This window comes from Protopterus annectens, chromosome 10.part0, assembly GCF_019279795.1.
Source record: "Protopterus annectens isolate FY-2018-M chromosome 10.part0, PAN1.0, whole genome shotgun sequence".
In the NCBI taxonomy this organism is placed as follows: domain Eukaryota; kingdom Metazoa; phylum Chordata; order Ceratodontiformes; family Protopteridae; genus Protopterus; species Protopterus annectens.
In genome coordinates, this window is record NC_056744.1 from 1,583,131,994 (window position 1) to 1,583,152,760 (window position 20,767).

The window sequence follows — 20,767 nt, forward strand, 5'->3', positions numbered from 1 at the left end:
GTTTGTTCTTTGAATGAGGAATGTTTTATCAGCTATTTCTTCTTATGAGGAAAACCCAGCTTTAAATAATTTAGTTTATTTTGTTGCACAGGTCACAACTCATTGTTTACAGTGTGTGTGTGTGTGTGTGTGTGTGTGTGTGTGTGGTGCCTTTTTGAGAAAGTTTGCATGGCTGCATTCTCAGAACCCTCCAGATGATGTTAAAAATGAGATTTTAAATTCTCCCTCAGACAGAGATTTAGTCCCCTCTTTTGCTGAGGTAATCAAAAAGCGTGATGAAAGGGGCAAACCACTCCAGGGAATCCCTAAGGATTTTCAGGCCTCCTTTCCCAAATTTTCCAAAAGATTTTCTTTCTCCTCATCCCATGTTGTCAAATACAAAATAAACCATCTCTACAAAATACAGGTAAACAGATGTTTAAGAAGAAATGACAAGGGGGTTCCAACAAGTAGTGCTGACCCTCGCAAAACCAAGGAAAGAACAAAAAGTCGAATGTCTATTGAAGAGATCTTCTGACCCCACCACTCTGGTTCCTTTTGTCTTTTTGGGAACAGATAGTTTCAGACAAATGGGTTCTGAAAATCATTCCTCAAGGTTATAGATAGCAGTGAGAAGAAAGCCCTCGTTTCTAGAGGATCATTCCTCATCCTCCAGATCAGATTATTTTGTTTCCACCAGTTCTTTATGACATGGTGTTCCAAGGAGTGATAGAACCAATTCCTCCTTCCAGGGTGGGGAATGGCTTTTATTCAGGAATGTTCCTAGTGCCAAAAAAAAGAAAATGCTTGGAGATCAGTTCTTGATCTTTCGTTTGGAAAACTTTTGTGATAGAGCCCAAATTTAAAATGATGTCACTTCACAACCTGTTACTTCTTCCTCTTTGAAATTTCCTGGTAACACTTGACTTAAAGATGCTAATCATCACATTCCTAGTCATTCAGACTTCAGACTTTTTTAAGGTTATGTATGTCTGGATCACATTATCAGTTCTCTGCCTTACCCTTTGGACAATCTACTGCATCAAAAATATTCACAATGTGTCTAGCTCCAGTTATAACACATTGTAGGCTACATGGGATCCACATTTTTTTCATATTTAGACAACTTGTTTTTCATTGTAGAGTCTTTTTCAAAGTGTTAGGAATCTCTCTCTTGGCTGAGGGATCTCTTACATAAGCTGGGATTACAAGAGAACATTCAAAAGTCTTTCTTGACTCCTTCATACAGGATTGTATTCCTGGGATGTCAACTAGGCACCTCAGTTCAAAGATCTTTTCTTCCACAGGAAAAAAATGGATTAATATCTAGATCTATTGTTAAAGTTTTCCACTCAGATTTCCATCACTGTGATGGTATACCTCTGGATTTTGTGTCTCATGGCATCTGTGATTTTCATGACACCCCTGGCATGACTCCACATGAAAAAGATACAGTGGGATCTGAAATCTATTCCCTCCCAGCCTCAACACCCTTTATCTTTTCAAATCCCAGTTCTGGGGTTTGTCAGGAAAGAAATCATTTGGTGGAGACAACCAATATCCTTAAATCCAGGTCTACCCTTCTCTCTTTCTCTCCTTGCTCCAAAGTAGTCAGCCACCACAGACACCTTGGACTTTGCTTGGGAAGGGATAAAAGTGCAGCAAGTGTGGGACACCAAGGACAGACGCAAACATATAAATATCTAGGAAAAGCTTGCCCTGATCAAGGTACTTAACTCTCTGAACCATCTTTGGCACCCAAGACCTCTTTAAATGGTTACAGATAATACCAAGTCTCATGGTACATCACATGGTATATCACATGGTACATCAAGAAACAAGGGACAACTGTGGTTGTAGCTCCTTTGCAGACTACCCACGTTAACCTTGAAGCCATGTAACTTGGAATATAGCTTCACATCACAATCTCACAGTAAAGCATCCTACATTCTGTCAGAGGAAAGATGTGTGGCAGAGAAGCTGATTAGGACCAGGGAAGATCCTTACAAATAGAAACTAGATGGGGGGGGGGGGTCTTCCAAGATATGATCTGAATGGTGATGAGAATGGTCTTAGCAAAACCTGATCCATACCTACAGAAGGAATCAAGCTTATATATATATTGATATATATATATATTGATAAATATATATAGATTATATATATATATATATATATATATATATATATATATATATCAAAAGGAAAAGGTTTTGTATTTGGTGCCAACAACATAACCAGCACCCATTCCCAGCTAGTTGTTCTCTGGTCCTACAATATTTATGAGTTAATATCCTATAGCTGTTTTATTCCTCTGTCAAGGTTCATTTATCAGCCATTTCACTATGTCTGCCCATGGATCCTCCTCTTTCATTGCAGTCTGATGTCAAAATGTTTTTGAAAGAGATTTTGCATAAGAGGTCTCTAAAGAAACAGTGTCCCCTCCTTGGGATCTTAATTTTGTGTTAGGGAAGCTAATACTTGTTCCATTTGAACTAGCTAACTTGGCTGACTTGAGATTCTTAACATGGAAAATAGCTTTACTGAATGCTCTGACCTCTGCAAGAAGGACATCTGAGTTGCAAGCTCTTATGGTGAGTCAACTCTATCTCATTTTCCACACGGACAGGGTTTCTTTGAAAACTAAACCTTTTTTATGCCTTAAGTGGTATGCAAGTTTACTTTAAGTCATACTATCCATCTCCCTGTTTTCCTTCCTGAACTTAAATATGATGGAGAAAGGATGCTCCATAGCTCGGATGTCCACAGATAACTCAGGTACTATCTTGACAGGACTAAATCTTTCAGATCTTTGGATCAATTGTTCATTTCTTGTGAAGGTAAGAAAAACATGTATCAAAACAGACTATTTCCAAATGGTTGCCTAAGGCTATTACCTTTTTCTGTAATCACCATAACAAAATTAAAACAGGCAGGGCCATGGCTCACTCTACCAGCCTTGGCTTTATCTATGGCTTTTTAGAAAGGGTTGGATTCTAGAAGTATTCTAGAAGCTGCTTCTGTGCATACCTTTACATAGAACTATAAGCTTGATTCCTTCTGTAGGCATGAATCAGGTTTTGCTAAGACCATTCTCCAGGGGCATCTGTACTCTTCTCTTTCCATATCCCAAATGTATTTAGCTGTGGTAATCTACCCATATAGTTAAAGCTGCTGCAGCAGTGATCAATATGGTGAACACGTTACAGCTGTGTAAGTAAACTTGCCATAACAATAGATGTCTGATTGATCACTGACGCAGTAGCCATTCCCTCCCTCCAGCCCCCTTGTTTTTTGGTGAACTTTTTATGCCAGGATGTGGACATTTTTTTTTTGTTGTTGTTCCTCCTAGCTTTGTCCTTTCAAGGCTCAGCCTCCCTCCTCTCTCTCTGTTGGCAGGTACGCTCTGAAGGGATTTGCACCCAAACTTGTCCTTCAATCAGCTCAGCTTGAGCTGCCTAACAGGTTGGGTGTGAGGAAGCTGCCCTTTAGCTGGTTCAATAAAATAACAAATAAAAAGAAAAAAAATCCAGAAGCAATGCCACACAAAGTTTTAATAGAATCTGATGAAGTCCTGATGCTGTATTAGAATGAAAGCTTTTATTTCTATTAAAATTAAGAAATGAAATGAACATGTCATGGCTTCGAGGGATAAAGCTCCAACTACAGCCCAGGTGACCCATGTTTGATTAGTGCCTCAGGCATCTGAGATAGAGCAGGGGAATGGTGGGAGTGCCAATCCTGACAGGTGGGCATGCACCGGCATGCTTCTTGCATTGATCCCTGGTGGAGGCTGGGGATAAGTAAAGGAGGGCGTATCCTAAAATGGCAATAGGCAGTGGCATTGGCTGAGTCACTGTGAGGTGGGACAATATGCTGCATTCCCCCACTGTATACCACTCATAGGTACACAAGGGAAACAGGGAAGATTGAGCATAAAAGGAGAACCACCCCTGGCAGCAGTAAGACACTGCATCAGAATGTGTCAGTCTTCTCACCAGGTCCAAGCATTAGTCAGAGTAAGTCTGTAGGCATTTAGGAGTGCATTGTAGACCTGGTGCATGAAAAAAGACATCAGTGTCAACTAATGATCAGCTGCAGGGAGAAAAAACACCCTCAAAAATCATATTAAGAAATTAACATTTTCTGGGGATTTTTTTCTCTGACCATCTGTTGAAAGTCCAAGTTTAGCAACTGTAGTCCTGAGAGCAGCAAAAATTTAAATGCAAGCAGGAGGAAAAGTATGTTAATTCCAAAACTGGAATACCTTAGAATATTCCCTTATCCCAAGATAAAGCAGACTTGAAGTACACAGTTAGAATGTATAAATATATCTACTGGCTGACCCAGCTACAATAAAATTAGTCACATAAGGTGCCTAGTGCCACTCCTACTGTAAAGCCATTATCCTATCATGTGATAGCATAAGCAGCAATCTAGATTGTTCTGATAAGTACTATATCCATAGTTAGTGTCAGTGTCATAAATTGCCAGTTCCACATGGCCCAGTGTTGGTCTGATAGTCACTGAGTCAGCTAAGGAGGCTTCAGATGTCTCCACCAAAGTAAGATTTCATAACTGTATCATTCTGCAGGATCCTGCATGTATAAATGTGGTTATGTTGCTTTCAGTGCCTGTTTTCAAGCTGCTACTTCTGTTATTATTAGGAGGCATGTGTGGTTAATAGCTACCCTTTTCCTAATGATGCATGAAAAATATTTTAAACAACTGTCTTGATAAGGCTTATTTCCTTTGAGTGAGTCATCATTGCATAAGTTTTGAAACCGCTACAGTAAAGTTGACAATACTGAATGTTAAATAAATGTTTTACCATCCAGTTCTCAAGTAAAATAAAAAAAAATCCTTCCAGCAAAGGCCACTACATGAAAAATGACAGATCTGGAGAGACAGAAGGTGGTAGTAGCTACAGTAAGAGCACATTGTTCTTTCTGAGCAAGATATATCGTCTCACAATTATGAGATCTGGGTTCAGCATAAGTTGTTCCTATCTTATCTCATGCATTGCAAACAGGACCCAGATTTTTTTGTCTTTTCTACATAGCAAGGGAATCTCATAACATCGGATTAGTGGGTACAGTAAGGTAATGTCAAGAGGGGTACTCAATAAAAGTCAGCTGATACCAGCCTGCATCACTTTAAGCCAAAAACATCAAGTTTCTCAAACCATTATTATTACTGTTATTTGTGTTTTGTTAACTGGGTAAGTTAATTGGTCTAATGACCCTTTTCTTTAATGACCCAGGCTCAGAGAGAAAGAAATACAGCAGGAAGAATTGATAGAGTAATACAAGTGTAATTGTTCAATGTTTAAAATTATAAGTATTTACATTGTATTGGTACAAATGAAACGTACATAATACAATATTTACACAGTGTATTCAGGATTCATTTATCACTTTGAGTATGAATAGTGTAAACCAGAACAAACATATACAGCAAGTTACTTTAAAAAAAAACTGGCTGAAATTAACCAATATAATCAAAATATGTACAGATGGCTTCCCTGATGGTAGTCTTTTAGTGCAACTTTACAGGCTGCCAGTGTGCGTTGGTTTCTAACATCATTTGGTATGTTGTTCTAAGCAGTGCAGTTTAATTTGAAGAAGGCTCATTCTCCTATGGCTGTTTTGGAATTGTGGTGCATGCAAGGATAAGGCTATCTTCATATGTGGGTCTTAGGGAGTAGTTTTATTCTCAAATAAGTAATTTTCTTCAAAGGGGGGAATAAGCAAGTCTAAGGATTTTATATCTAAAAGTACTGAGAATACCAACACATTAGAACATTCTGGATATCGAGGTAGTAGAACCAGCTCCAGAGACACAAGAAGGAGCAGTACTTTTTAAAGCTTTATTTACAGTAGCATTTAACAATAAAGATATGTCTTCAGACAAGAAGTAGCTTTGGGAGTCCTACTTTCCTTTCTAACCATGTTTTTGTTGTGTGATACTGCAAAGGATCTTTCCACGGGTCTAGTTTACCATCTCGAATGGTAAAAATGTTGAACGCTCACATGAGTGTAAACGGACTAAAACTAACTTGTTTTTTTGGGGTCGCAGTACAGTGAGGATTGGGATATTTGCCCTTTCCTCACTGTAGTGCAGCCTTGGAGCTGAAATATATATTTAGTGGGAGGGGCACAGCCCCCCACAATAGCAAGTTCATTTTAGTCTGTTTTCGCTCATGTGAGCGTTCGACATTTTTACCATTCGAGATGGTAATATAGACCCTCTTTCCACTACTATATTCCTTTGAAGAAAGTGGTAGTTCAACAGGGACACTGCTATTTTTTTTTTTCCTGTAAGCCATGAGTTTTTGGACTGTTGAGGTTTTTCAGAGTGGCCAGTAAAAGGAAGAACAGTGTTAACTTGTCTTACATCTCTCACATTTGAACATATTTACAAAAACAAACCAAAACAAAAAAGTTAAAGATGTTAACACTGCAGTAGAGACCTATCTTTATTAGCTCATATCTGAACAATTTTATAAACCAAAAAGGGTAAAGATGGCAATCCTGCAAACCATCATGTCATTCTTGCAAAAAAGATGTCTTTCCAGTAACTATGGATGTTTCAGAATGCATACCTTCACATTCCAGGTTTAAGATCATTCCAGAAACTTTGTGGCTGAGAGTGGCCATTTCCCATTTCCAGTTTAGTGTCTTCTTTTTTCACCTCTACTGCATTTATATTTTTAAAAAATGTCTTGGTTGAGTATTTTTATTCCTGAGACCGAAGGTTGTTTAGATATATCCTTGTTTAGATATCTGGTTCCAGCAGAGTCACTGGAAACTTTGGATTCTGCACATGTAGGTTTAGTAACCAATATACACAAGTCAGACCTACTTCCTTTATAGAAGAAGATGGTATTTCAAGTAAATCGGGATACAAATATTCACATTATCTCTCCTCCTCAAGTCAGAACTTAAAGGATGATGGCATTTTCGGTCTAGCCATGACAGAATGTTATTTATTGGACAGAATGTTCCTGAAGCTGCTGATATTCAGCCTTCATCTATCCTAATAGTTCCTTTTGCCAAGCTCTACATGATAAACATGCAGACGTATATGACAAGTGGATTCAAATGGACCAGCCATTACAATTCAAGTCTTCCATTTCTGCCATCTTTGATCAAGAAATTAAAAGGTGTATTCAGCAGCTAATCCTAACCTGAGTCTCTACTTTTTTTTTCTCCTAAATCAGACATTAACACTGATGCTAACATTATTCTTAGACAGTTATGCATTAAATGTGGGATGGAGATTGATCTCCTACTGACAAAAAAACTGCCTAAATATATATATATATATATATATATATATATATATATATATATATATATATATACACATATAAATATAAAATTAATGTGAGTGTATCCCTAGCATTGAGGGCCTTCCAGATAGCCTTCCAGCCAAGAACCTTGCAGAAATAGTAGGGCAGTAAAATAAACGTAAGCAAATAAGGGAACACTCACCCTACCTAGCTGTGCAGGTTAGCAATGACAATTCGTGGATAGGCATTTCAGTTAGACATAGCTTTGCAAGTGATTCACATTCTGAGTCAACAGAACAGAATAGCACACACCCTCAGCAGATCTTATGAATAGACTATAACTGTGTTTGTAGGGTTGCAGTATATCTAATCAGCTCTGTTTTCATTGTGACCCAATAATTTGACTCTGATCTATTGAATGGTCTTGAAACTATGCATATTTTAGAGGAGATCAGCCTTTCACACACACCCCCCACATGGGACATTTGGCTCACTGTACCAAATTAACAAACTCCATGGTAAAGCACCCTCAAAGTAGGTTATAAATTGTGTAGTTTTGAGCTTATTTGATGGACTGAGTTTGAATTACTGGGTCTCTAAAAACATATCACATCAAACCAAAAATTACTGTTTTTACATGTAGTTAAAAAGTGGGGTGTTCAATAGATTTATTACGTGATTCACACCTGAATAGTATCCAGTGATTTTCTCTAGTTTGCTTTACATTTAAAGAATAGCAACACCTGCTTTTTCAAGTCCATAGACCCAAGATCTTCTGAAGGCCTTTCTTAATGGAAACGCTCTCCTAAAAGTTATTCACTCTGTGCAAGTCAAAGTGACCATGGCTCACCCATCTGAAAGAAATGGTAGTAAAAGGAGTCCTTTATGCATCCTCTAAGTTGTAAACTTCCCTTACATGAAGGAAAGAAAGTCCTCCAACCCTGACTTAGATCCTGCACTTTAACAGCATGCTTCAGTTAGCCCTAAAAAATCATTTGTTCTCTAATGAGATATGGCCCATTTTAAAAAGAATAAGAGACCTAATAATAAAAAATGTCTATTAATGATCAACCTTCTTAAACAATATGGAGTCTCCTTTAGTTTCCACAATGTTTATTGTTAAACAGTTTCTAAATCCAAAACTTCTAGGGGTTCCAGCTTGTGATTTTAGGTTATACTAGAGACACTAACCAGACAGCTGTTCAAACCAACCAGTTCTAATGACTTGAAATTTTTAGCTTGAAGAAGTGTTTTTCCAGTGGCTTTTACTTCCACTAAAATGATTTCCATGGTGCATGCCATAATTTAATGAGCTTTATAGACTCATTCACAAGGAAAGGATATATTTGAGAATAATTCCTGAACCTAATTTGAGTTAATCTAAAGGGCTTCCTTCCCATCCTTTCTAATGCATGGTAAACCTAACCCTGACCCTAACACCAGGCTTGCAACTATCGTTACATAAACCCTTTTCAATAACACTATCACTACTGAGACAAATGTGGTCTGAATATAGTGCTAGTCGTCTGAGATTTTATGTTTTTAGATTGTTTGATTTTTAAAAATGAAAGCATCAGTCTTTTTGTTTTTTTGATGGTACTACAGTTCATTATTTGTCATTCACTTATACACGCACACACACACACACACACACACACACACACACACACACACACGTAGATGTCATTATGTTGCATTTCAACATCATAAAAGCCATATATTATCAAAACACATTTAATTGAAAATTAAATATACACTAAATATACCTCCAAAAGATTTTTTGAATCACTGTTGGCACACATACATAAACTTCAAAAGATGGCAGTATAACATAAAGGTTGGCCTTACAAAGGTACAAATACTGATCGACACTGATATGAACTGCAATTCCTATGATCCAAAACCACACCAAGAGTCATCTTCAATACCATTGTACAATTTGCACAGTTTACAATGCATTGTGTTTTGACAATGTGTGGTTTCAGTGAAATATGATTTTGACAAAATTTGTCACAGCTTTTTTTTTAAAAGAAATGTGGTATAGATCACATGAATCATTACTATAAATATACATGAATCATTACTATAAATATATATGTGTGTGTGTGTGTGTGTGTGTGTGTGTGTGTGTGTGTGTGTTTGTGCACGTGCATCTATATATTGTGTGTCTTTATATAAATATACGTATATGCATCTAAAGTCATATTTTGTGAAATATGCATCTGTTGCTTGCCATCAGCATTCTGGGTATGACACTTGTGTCCCACTGGGAACTTTAAATTATAGTAGTTAGCAACAAGTTGGTTTATTGCTTCAACAAGTTCAGTAATAAAGTCCATCAGTCTTCATTTATACAGACTGACCATAAGCAGCTAGCCTCCTCAGGGTCCTTGAGCTGCCTCTAAAAGCAATCACTTGTGCTAAGTAGATCTTGTCGGTCTGGTTGCCAAGAAATAAAAAATCCTAATATACTATAGTAGGACCACCAGAGACATCTGTTTCTCTTCCTAGATCACCACACTTAAATCTGTAATGGAGTTGATCAAAGAGTGCCTGGAATCACATTTTATTCAACTCAGAGAAGGGATGTCAAACATACTCTGAGGAGAGCAAAGCCTTGAATCCATCACTGACTTGTTTCCTTCTGGAAGCCTGGGAATAAACCACTGCCTGACTTTTACTCTGGGTACAGAGGTAATGGAAGGCAGGTAATAATAGCGCATACAAGTACTTGTGAAATTAATGATAAAACAGAAGTCCATTACCATCTAACTACAATGGGGGGGGGGGCTCACAAGGTTGAACAGAAGATGAGTACCACACCTTCCTAGCCCTGCAGACCAAAACCAGTAGTTAGCCCTTCTAAACATGTGCAATCCAGAACTGAAATGTGTTTAAAAGACTATCACTCTGAAAACTGGCCCCAACTTGTCTGTAATTACATTCTGATTTGCTAATGTTGGTACACTGACATGCTGTCTCCTTGTGTTAGAGGAGACTGACCGAACAGAAAGAAGTACGAAGAGAAAGCTTTCCTAAAGGAGAAAGCATGAAGAAAAGTACAGAATGGCTGGCTAAAAAGAAACCCCTATTATACAAACATCAGACGGACAATAAATATTACATTTATTAATTTACAGCACTTAACCTCTACGGGCTTGACGCAGAAATCACAGTGACTCAGCAGCTGTTGTATACTCGCCCTTGATGCTAGAAGATCACAAGGCTTTGCTTCATATTCCTGTATGACACAGTGCAGCTTGAGTAGGTGGGGAGTTATACACTCCTGATGTGGCATTCGTTAGACAAATTATTAAACCAAGGACCCATCTCCCTGTTCTGGAAGCAGTTTAAGCACATGTTAAAGATTCCACTACAACTATATGTCAAAGACTAGGAGTAAAATTTATTTATGGTCATAATTGCATGCATATAAAATGTCCTGCCTAAACTGGGCTCATTCGTTATCGGTTTCTTCTGGGGTCTTTATGAAAAAACATTACAGGGTCAGTGCACTTAGCCTTTAGCCAAATTAATATACAATTTATGGCACCCTGTTAAGACTTCTGAGGTTAACAGCTATTTAAAAGACAAACTAAATATATGTGTTCATCTCAGTACATATGCAATAGATGCATAAATATTTAAGCTGCAGATGTGGATTGAAATGGTCTACTATAAAACCTGCAATATTTTTTGCAGAGTATCAGGACTGTATGCATTAAGGGTTTGCCACAGTTAATACAAATTAGGGCATGTCAAGAAACAAGATATGATAACGTCTAGTTTGCATGCTGAGAACAACAAACCTTAATTGTACAGTATGATATACACCTGGTATATTAAAATGTGTCACTCAGTATCATAGTTTGGAAACCTACTTGTTTTAAAACTAACTGAGAATCAAACCTTTTAGCCTACAGCTACAGCAAGTTACACATATTTCTTTCCCATCAAGAAACAGAAACCTTACAGTCTGACATCTTAAAGAGAGGAGATGCAAGCCCCCACAGGAAAGAAAGTATCTGATATTTCTCTGCAAGTACTGTTTCTTTTGAAGAAATCATACTTTCTCAAAAAGAGGTTTCCTGAATCATGATTCAATCACAGCACTGTGGTTTGAAACACTAAACCTTATCTTTCACAGTCTAATGCAGCACAATATACTTATATTAGCTGTGTCATACTTTTGGGAAATGTTATATTCCACCAAATCAAACATATTATAGAGTTTGTTATTTGTACTTAAAGCATGTGTCACCTTTGGTTTTAAACAATGCAACCTTTAGTATCATAGATCTACTATTTTTTTAAATATTTTGCTACCTTGCTTTTTATGTAGAAACCCAGGATGGAAATCTCCAGTGACATTTACAACAGGTAATTTGTTAGTCATCCAAGAAATAAACAGCGATTAGGTGCTGAACATTTTATAATTTAGTCGCATCATTAACTTTGGACCAATGCATGTTTGGATATACCAGTGATTTGTGTTACATTTATGGAGAGTCTGGAATAGAATACATTCAGTGGAACATAACTAGGGTGATTCAAGCTATGAGGTGCAACAAAGGTATGAAACAATATCAGTCAGTGTTATGTGTGGCATAGTCTAGAAGACTGAGTATGCCAGACTGGATTACACAGACTACCTATAATTATTTTACACTGAATTCTTTACACATAATATCGCCGATTTATCACTTCCTCAAGGCAGCTCTAAATTCACTCAATGACCCACAACTCCTGATGACTTCCAAGAATATACTTTTAATTCCAAAAGTTGGAAACAAAATAATTGATATCATAAATTCATGTGTGTGTGTGTGTGTGTGTGTGTGTGTGTGTGTGTGTGTGTGTGTGTGTGTGTGGAGTAGCTCAAGTCCATTTGTGTCAGATCATGATTAACAGCATATAAAGAATATTGTCTCCCGTGTCATCATTTGCAATTCCATAAAACAGAAACAGTTGTAAATAATGAAGTCTGTCTATAATTTAAATACTTGGCAGTGATGACCCCTCCATTAGGGTCAGAGGTGAAGCTAGCTATCCAATTCTAGCATTAGAAAACAGCTAAAAAAGTTTTAATTAATGGGGCTTACTCCAGAATAGTGAACCAGTAAAATACTAGCTACTACACAGCATAGGTCACTAGTGAAATAGTTAAATGCATAATCAAACATTAGGCTGAATATAAAGAACAGCAGAGCTGTCTGCTGCCACTGAGGTATTTTGTTTGTTTAGATTTGTTTCAACAGGTAAGAAATCAGAATGCAGCAAAAAATACTTTTCAGCCTTAAGTAATAAGAAAGTTAAAAAAACATCTAAAATCTAACCAGAAACATGAAAGGATTGTTTTTTTTTTCAGCTATAACAAGAAACTTGTCTAAGAGGGCTAATCCAACATAAAGTACATTGTGTTACAAACGGACATGACTGAAACTTTCTTCAACTTCAAACAATGTCTTTAGCTGATATCTCAGGTACTATTTTTTATCTTTAGAAATGGGTGTGAGGAAAACAAAAATTGGCAACTGTGATTGCCTGGACGTTATGAAATTATTGATATAAGCAATTTCTTCTTAGTTGCTGTATTCACAAATGCTTATATTAACTAGGGTAGTATCATGTATAAGTCTTATACTGAATAACATTTATGACAACTAATACAGTGCTGCTCTCACCAAGTTTATGTGTAGCAGCCCTTTCATTGTTTTAGTGTAGCAGCCCACTTAGCTTTACAAAGTCACAAATACACCACTGAAATTGGCATACTATTACATGTTTACTTTGTAGGTATCTTTAATTAAAATAATGACATTTGAACCAAACAGACTAGCTGTGATGCAATATTCTGAGAAGGTTCTCCAAAAAAATCAGAACTCCAGTAGACAGGAACAGAAATACAAGAATTGCAATTCTAATTATACCTGCAACTCTATGGCCCAAATCTGTAACTCTAATTAATTGCACTTAATTCTATAATCTGCATCACAAAGGTGTTACAACCCCTACACACATATTTAAGCAACTTCTGAGATCCCTCTCCATGCCAGGCATTTCCTCCTGTGCCCAGTGGAGAAGGAATAGGGAGTGGGGTTTGACATGAGGACTGAAAACCTGTGACCTTCCAAAGAACACAGACTGAATGCAAAACAGGTTAGTAAGGGAGATGTGTAAAAACAGAGACTCCAGCAGTATTTTACAACAACCATTTCAGTGTGAATGCTCCGAACATGCAGCTTGATTTGTGCATTGCCTGGATTTTGCTTTATTTATCCAGTTCAGTTCCTGACCATAGACAGCACTGCATGACACTCACACCAGTCTGAGGCATCAGGTCAAGGCACTCGACATAAAAACATCTTGACTGGACCTACAACCCAGCAGTAGTCAGCAATCGGCACTGTATCAGTGTGGTCTCACTGACAGCTGTTGCTCCACATCTTATCACGATCAACAGGAAGTGGTGCAGAAAACTGACTTAGATACTGCAGTTAAGGTAATTAAGAGTCTCAGTGTCACAGAGTTATGTAATTAATCAAGCTGCAGACAACCTGTGGCTCACTAATGTCATTTTGTTCATTTACATTTTGACTTTCACTATATGGAAACATCAGAGATCCCTTTCTTCAGTGTATTTTGAAGTCACAAGGCTGTTAAGTGACTTATAAGGATGAATCACAAAGGCACCTTAACAATTGTGCAAAACTATATCTGGCTGGATAGTACAGTAATATAAGCAGTTTATTGTTTTTTACACAGGAAAAAAGTGCAATGGTATTACTCACTGAATGAGCCACTCCAGCAACTACAGCGTGTGTCTCTTGCTTTATGAATGACATAATGTTATACAATATTGGGATATGCAAACAGAAACCAGAGCTATGCACAACAAGGACATCCAGGTATGTCCATTATCCTGAAAGCAAATGAATGAATTATAATAATAAAAAAATCTAATGGCATTTGAATATGTTTTCAATACAGGTAACTCATACAGACTAAAGAAAGAGGCAATTCTGGATATATTGAGTGTGTTGTGGAAAAACATTCCTGGTAAAAATGAAATAATGAAGTCATGCAGTACTAATTTTATGAATTTTACATATGCTCCCAGTTAGGAAGGAATCCATTATTACCATGGGATTAAACTCCCCAAATATCTAGGAAAAATGAAACCAGAGAAATCCAGTGATCAGAATAAGCTGAAGCATGGTACAACTATAACAGGGATACTGTGTGGAGCTATCTAGTATGCCATCCTGAAACTGTCCCATACCTAGGTACCTGCACTTTGAAACAGCTGAAACAAATCATTTCTTCCTATGCATCTCCTGGTCCATATCGTCAGTAATTCTAAAAAGTGACAAGCATCTTTACAGAAGCATTAATAGGCTCTCTGTTTTCTAAAGTTTCTTGCTGTGCCTACAATGCAGCCCTGACTTATCATATGTTATACGTAAATGATATACAATAAGGGATGCTTTTACACAACCTCAAGACTGCATATAAAGACAGCAGTCTAAATATTTTACTGCTAATTACCAGATCTAAAACATACACCTCATAAGACTCTTTTTTTCTTTTTCTTTTTTGTTATCGATGCAGCTACTCTCTGTCCAAATGTTTGCATGATATTCATTCTTTGGGTAGCTCTGCAAAAAATGTTACTGCATTTTAATATTTTAGCTGAAAAATATGTTCTGTATACTGCTAAAAAAATATTTTTCTACAACTAGAGCACCTTACTGTGACATAAAAATCAGTATATTTTAATTATAATAATGAAGAAGATGCATCAACAAGACAGTGTACTGTCCTATAGAAAATCACATTTCAACATGAAATATCACAGTTTTTTTCTGTTTTTTTTTTTTTTTTTGTTTTTAAAGGTAGTAGCAATCTTACACAGTAGAGGTGGTTTCAGAAAAAATGAAATCAATGTCTTGGACATTTTATTTTAAATTTGGTTAACCTAACTACACTATTCAACTGGTTGCCAGGAAATAAAACTCTGATATTTAGAATACACATGACAACCATGTAGTGGAAAGGTTGCACAGAAACAAAGTGTATCTTACTATGGAGTATTATTCTATCACCCCCCCCCCCAAAAAAAATAAATGTATTAGACTTATTTTTTGGCTAAGTAGGAATATTTAAAATAATATTTAACTCTTTATTTTCTGAAATGAATATAGTAACATCATAAATAGCAAACAGACATGAACATGTAATTTTAATATATCAGGTCTGCCAGCATTTCTTTCCTGCTACTACCTGCTGAAGTCCTGCAATGCAGTGTTCTGTTAAATGCTGCTATGTTCATACGGATCTGTTTATGTACAAAGAGAAACACACACACACATACACACACACACACACACACCTTAGTGGTTCAGTTCCAGCGTCTATCCACAAATTAAAATGCAATCTGTCAGTTGATGTTACTCCTTTATAATGCGCAGAACTGCCAGCTTTATTATTGGCAGGCAACTACAGTATATTTCACTATCCTTTACTCACATAAAAAAAATCTCTTTTTACTTCTATGATGTTACAAATGTAATTACAAAAGCAATGGTAGTGTACACTTTAACATATTGCACTCAGTCTTAACCCCCATTATCAGGCCTAACTCATTTTTCAGTCAATAACGTACGCTAAAGATGGGGAGGGGGACACGTATATACATTGTTCTATTGCTTTTTGCATTCAGTTTGCTGTTCCTCTGCTTCCCAGAAATGCCAAGCATATTTCATCCATTTTGCACTTTCGCACTTAGTTACCATTTTTTTTTCCTTTTCATATTTTATTATAATAAGGGAAATCAATGGACGTAGAAAGGGTAAAGAGCCGAGGCAGGAATTTGTAGAATCTTCAGGCCAGCAAAAAAAATCATAAATTTTCCCCGTCTTCCTGCTTCCATGCACTTCAAGCCATATCTGCAATCGGTGGGGGGAGGGGCGGAAAGAGAGAAACCGAAAAGACCTCCAGCCTCTCTGCAGTCCGTGCCAATCCCCTTTCTCTCTGCAGAATGCAGCAATCGTAAAACTAAGATGAGTCGTTCTCTCTCTCTACCTCCGCCCCCCCCAACCGCCACCACCAAAGGAATCGTATACTTCAAACAACCCCCGCCCGCATTTTCACCATTTTCATCCACAACCCTCCTCCTCCTCGTTTTTTTTTTTTTTTCATTTAAATTTCCCTAGATGACAGATGCGTTTAAGGAAAGTCCCGGATCATGATCTGCAGTGCCTGTAAAATACCATCTTTTCTAGTTCCTCCTACATTGGACAGCTCAGCTCCGGGAGCTGTCCAGTGCTGAAATTTACCATTCGTGCATTTGTAAGCTAGAAAAGGAACCATACCAAGTGACAAGCTTCCAGAGAAAAGAAAAGCCAGCTGGCAAAGTGACTTCCAGCGGCTGCAGATCTCTTCACCCCATATACAGCATATTTCACTTTTGCAAAGGCCCTTTCTGCTTAGAACATTCTCTCACTACATTTTACAATTAGTTGAAAGCTGTGAATCAATGTCTGTCTCTCTCTACTGTTTGCAAATGTATATGCCTGGAAAGGGCTCTTCTCGAAGCCCACTCAGTCCTTCAGACACGTAAATGCTTTGCAGAAAAGCGGAGATTCAACAAAAAATTACCTTTTTTTCCTAATGATCAATACCCAGCAGAAGAATTTGGGGCAAAAACCCTTCAAGAAATTTTGGTAAGGACTGAAGGAGGCAGTAATTGTCTGTACCGTCTTTCACTCCCCCGTTTCTTCCATCATAATTACTGCCGCCCCCCCCCCCCCCCGCCCAAGTCACTGACACTACACACTTCCACATATTTTGCAAAAGCACTTGTATGAATAACACACGGATTCAGAGTATTTGCTGTTAGCTGGAAAACAATGGCTGTAATATTTAATTGATGGTCACTGCTCCCCCCATTAACCACCATCACTGCGTTTCAAGAATAAGTAGGTGGGCTGTAACACTGTATACCGTCTCCCCTCTCCATAAAAGGAAGCATACACATTTAATTTTAAGCAGTATCTTAAGGTAAAAAAAAAACGTTCAGCTGTGTATTAAGAGCATAAACATATCGACATACAAAAGAAAAATCAGAATGTGTCTTACACTCCGGAGCTCCTGAGTGCGGTCCTTCATGCTGCCGAGTGGGATTTGAGAATTTTATGTTATAATATTATTTAAGTATTATTCTAGTCTGTTAGGTTGACGGGTTGGTTGCTGTTCTCAGTGGATGGGGCTTCTTTCACTCTGATCAGCTGCTTTGGATATAGGAAGGTGAGTTCTGTGACTTCCAAGCGAGTCCAAAGGGGGACCGAGGCTCAGGCAGCCTGGCGCTCCTGGTGCTGATGCAGCAAAGAGAATGCAGACAGTGGTAGAGAGAAGACAGAAGAGGGGAAGCAGTACTGCGCCTGTGTACTGCATCCCTTAGCATCACCCCGTCCCCACCCTCCTAGTTCAACACCGACGTTACTATCCTAAGGATTCTGGGAAACTGAGTCTGTAGCCCATTTATTCCTCTCAACTGTCCAGAATTTTGAAGTCTGGTCCTGTGTGATTTTGCGTTACATTTCCTCACTGCCCTTCATAATTGTTTAAATTTTTAGTAAATTATTTTAATGCAAGACGTTAGAGGTTCATACTTTTTATTGTTCTAAAAATATAAGTTGGTGCACAACCTGAGTTTCTATTAACTTATTTTTTTAAGTTAATTACGGTAATATTTAAAATTGTCTCTGATTTTGGACCTTTGACCCCCTTCCCCCCCACACACACATTATTTTGGCTTTGTTATGAATACTTGAAAAAAGAAATTGAGCAGTATGAGCATATTTTAGTTGTGTTAAGATAAGTGAACTGGTCCGCAGACCACATGGGTACATTTTCAGCTTCCACCTAGTAAAGTAATACAAAAGGTTACAAAAGCTGAGATCCTGAAATGCATTAGTAGATAAGAAAAGAACATTGAAAACAGTAAAAAACAAAGAAAGATAGAATGAAAGAAAGAAATAAACTAATGAGTCTACAATTAAGTACAGGTAAACTTGTAGCAGAAATTCTCCATAATTGGTATTTTAAGTTATATACAGAGATAATAGCCAATAAAACCAAAAATAAGCCAGAGTAATAGTGCATTTAGTCATAAAAAGTGCAAGACTATGATATCCAACTACCTCTCCAGTCCCGCAAAAGCCATCTGACACTCAGTCATACCTCTTAAATGATTTAAGCATTGCACTATAATTCTTTACCTCAGATTTAGGATTTTTCTTCATAGATTTAATGAATTTTCTTCACAATGTTAGAAGAAAATAAAGGGCACATGAATAAATAACTGAACTGTGTCTACATAAAGTATCCTTAATACTAACTATATGAGGTTTAGCACCTGAAAACTGTTTTAAAAAGAAAGAAAGTATTCCTATTTATTAACCTTCTATGATTTGTAAAGATTAATGCTATGATTTGTAATGCTCAGAGTCTAGGAAGTATGCATTCAGCAATAAATGCATTATGGACATCTCAGCTTTAACAGTTGCTTAGTTAAATGGTAAATAATTGGATAAAGGGAGAACATAAAAAGAAAAGATACAAGGTAACACATGAAGGCCTTTCATTGTTGGGACCATTCATTTCAGTCCATGTTTCTTGGCTATAGTTACATGTGGTGAATTTTGGTTAGCAAAATATGCTGATGCAATTACCACCACTATTGATGGAAATAACTTTCAAGATAAGTTAAATCAATACTTGGAGTAATAGCGACAGTCACAGTTTCAATGCCACAAAATGTAATTTTGCCAAGCTGAGTAAAAAGCTGCATTATTTGATTATAAGATGAAAGTGGTGACAGTTAAAATTAATGAAATAAAATGACCTAGTAGATAACCTTATAGATAATAACTTAGGCTTTGATCCATGAAACACTGGATCTGGACAGAAAAGCAGGTAACAGCTCTATGGTTGTAAAAAGTTTCAGTACTTATTAAACCAACAAACCTGAGAATTACCATGGAATAATGGTATCCTGGAATTAAGAAATATGCAAAAATAAATCATTAAAAATTACAAAGTCTCATTTCCAAATGAATATGTAACACTGCTGGTGCTATCTTTTTCCCCATTTGCAACTTACTTTTAATAATACAGCTGTATCTTGTTCTAATGACTCAGCTGAGCTAGCTAGCTGCTACATTCTGTATGTCTATTTCAGGGATGTCCAACCTTTTTGGCCAAGGGACCATTTACCAAACAGTTCAGGGGCCACATACCATACTTCGCAAGGTTTGGGAGGGCACATTACCACATACAACATTTAGCTGTCCATTCAAAACAATCCCCCGGATTCTCTATGCCTTGCACAGCATGCAAGATCAATGCAGGAGCTCTAGCAGGCAATATGTCTGCCATGCAATCCAGGAACAGCCTGCAGGGGCGTGCATGAGTGCTCCTGCACTAGTCCTGCATAGACTAAGCCCCTGTATGCAAATCACCCCATTCACAGGAGAAATCCATGCAAATGAGGTGATTTTCCAATCCAGAAAACTTGCAATTGGCCGTGCAGGAATAATGCAATCTGCAGAAATGTACTTGGTTAGTAACCGAGTACATTTCTGCAAAATCCAAAACGGAGCTCTGACAGCTCCAAATAAAGGCTGCATATCACTTAGGAAGCTTGCCAGTGGCCAAATATAAGGCCATTGGCATTGCATTGCAGGTGAAATGTATCAGAATCAACTAATTACACAGGCAGCAGACCAGCCCGGCCCAGGACACTACTATAAACTATGCAAACACCTTCCCCTCTGGTTTTTCCCATACTCTACACCACCAGTGTATACAATTGGGAAACTTTTAACAAACAAACCTACAAAATGAGCACACAGCCAAAGGGCCACAACCACATAAGATTCAGATATCACTCACTGCAGATACTAGCCACCGGTATCTGTCAGCAGTACAGACTATGTGGTACACTTGCTAGCTGTGTCACGATTGTACAAGGAAGTAGTCATCTAGCAGCTGTATACATGTACCTGTGTAATATGACCCTGTTTGTGCCTGCATGTGGCATGTCAACCTCTAGATGAATGGGTTATGGCCCATGCACACACACTGCCTTCCCCATAGCCCAACTATGACAAGCCTGCTGAGGTCATCCACTGTGAAATACACCTTTGGGAGAGTTGTAGCTCAGTAATCTCCATGGCACGTCCCATAACTGTGTACTGCTGTAGTGTGATAAACTAGTTAGGTAGGAGTTCCAATTCCAGACATGGCAACTGTGTGTGTGTGTGTGTTTGTATGTGTGTCTGTCTTTCTGTCTGTGTAGAGAGCAATGCTTTTTAGGGTAGTCACACTCTCTACAATACAAATGCTCCACTTTGGCAAGGCTGCTTATGTCATCCACCTAGAAATACACCTCTCGGAAGGTTGTAGCCCAGTAATCTCCGTAGTGTGTCC

General features: G+C 37.7%; 1 protein-coding gene across 1 annotated transcript in view; it reads right to left on the reverse strand.

Annotated features, from left to right (window-relative positions):
* STX1B (syntaxin 1B) overlaps nucleotides 1–17,693 on the reverse strand; it is a 915,847-nt gene extending 898,154 nt beyond the window's left edge. The window contains exon 1 of the mRNA XM_044086235.1: nucleotides 17,414–17,693. Coding sequence (XP_043942170.1) covers nucleotides 17,414–17,443 — 30 coding nt within the window. The 5' untranslated portion in view covers nucleotides 17,444–17,693. The remainder of the gene's footprint in view (nucleotides 1–17,413) is intronic.
* Nucleotides 17,694–20,767: the final 3,074 nt, after the last annotated feature.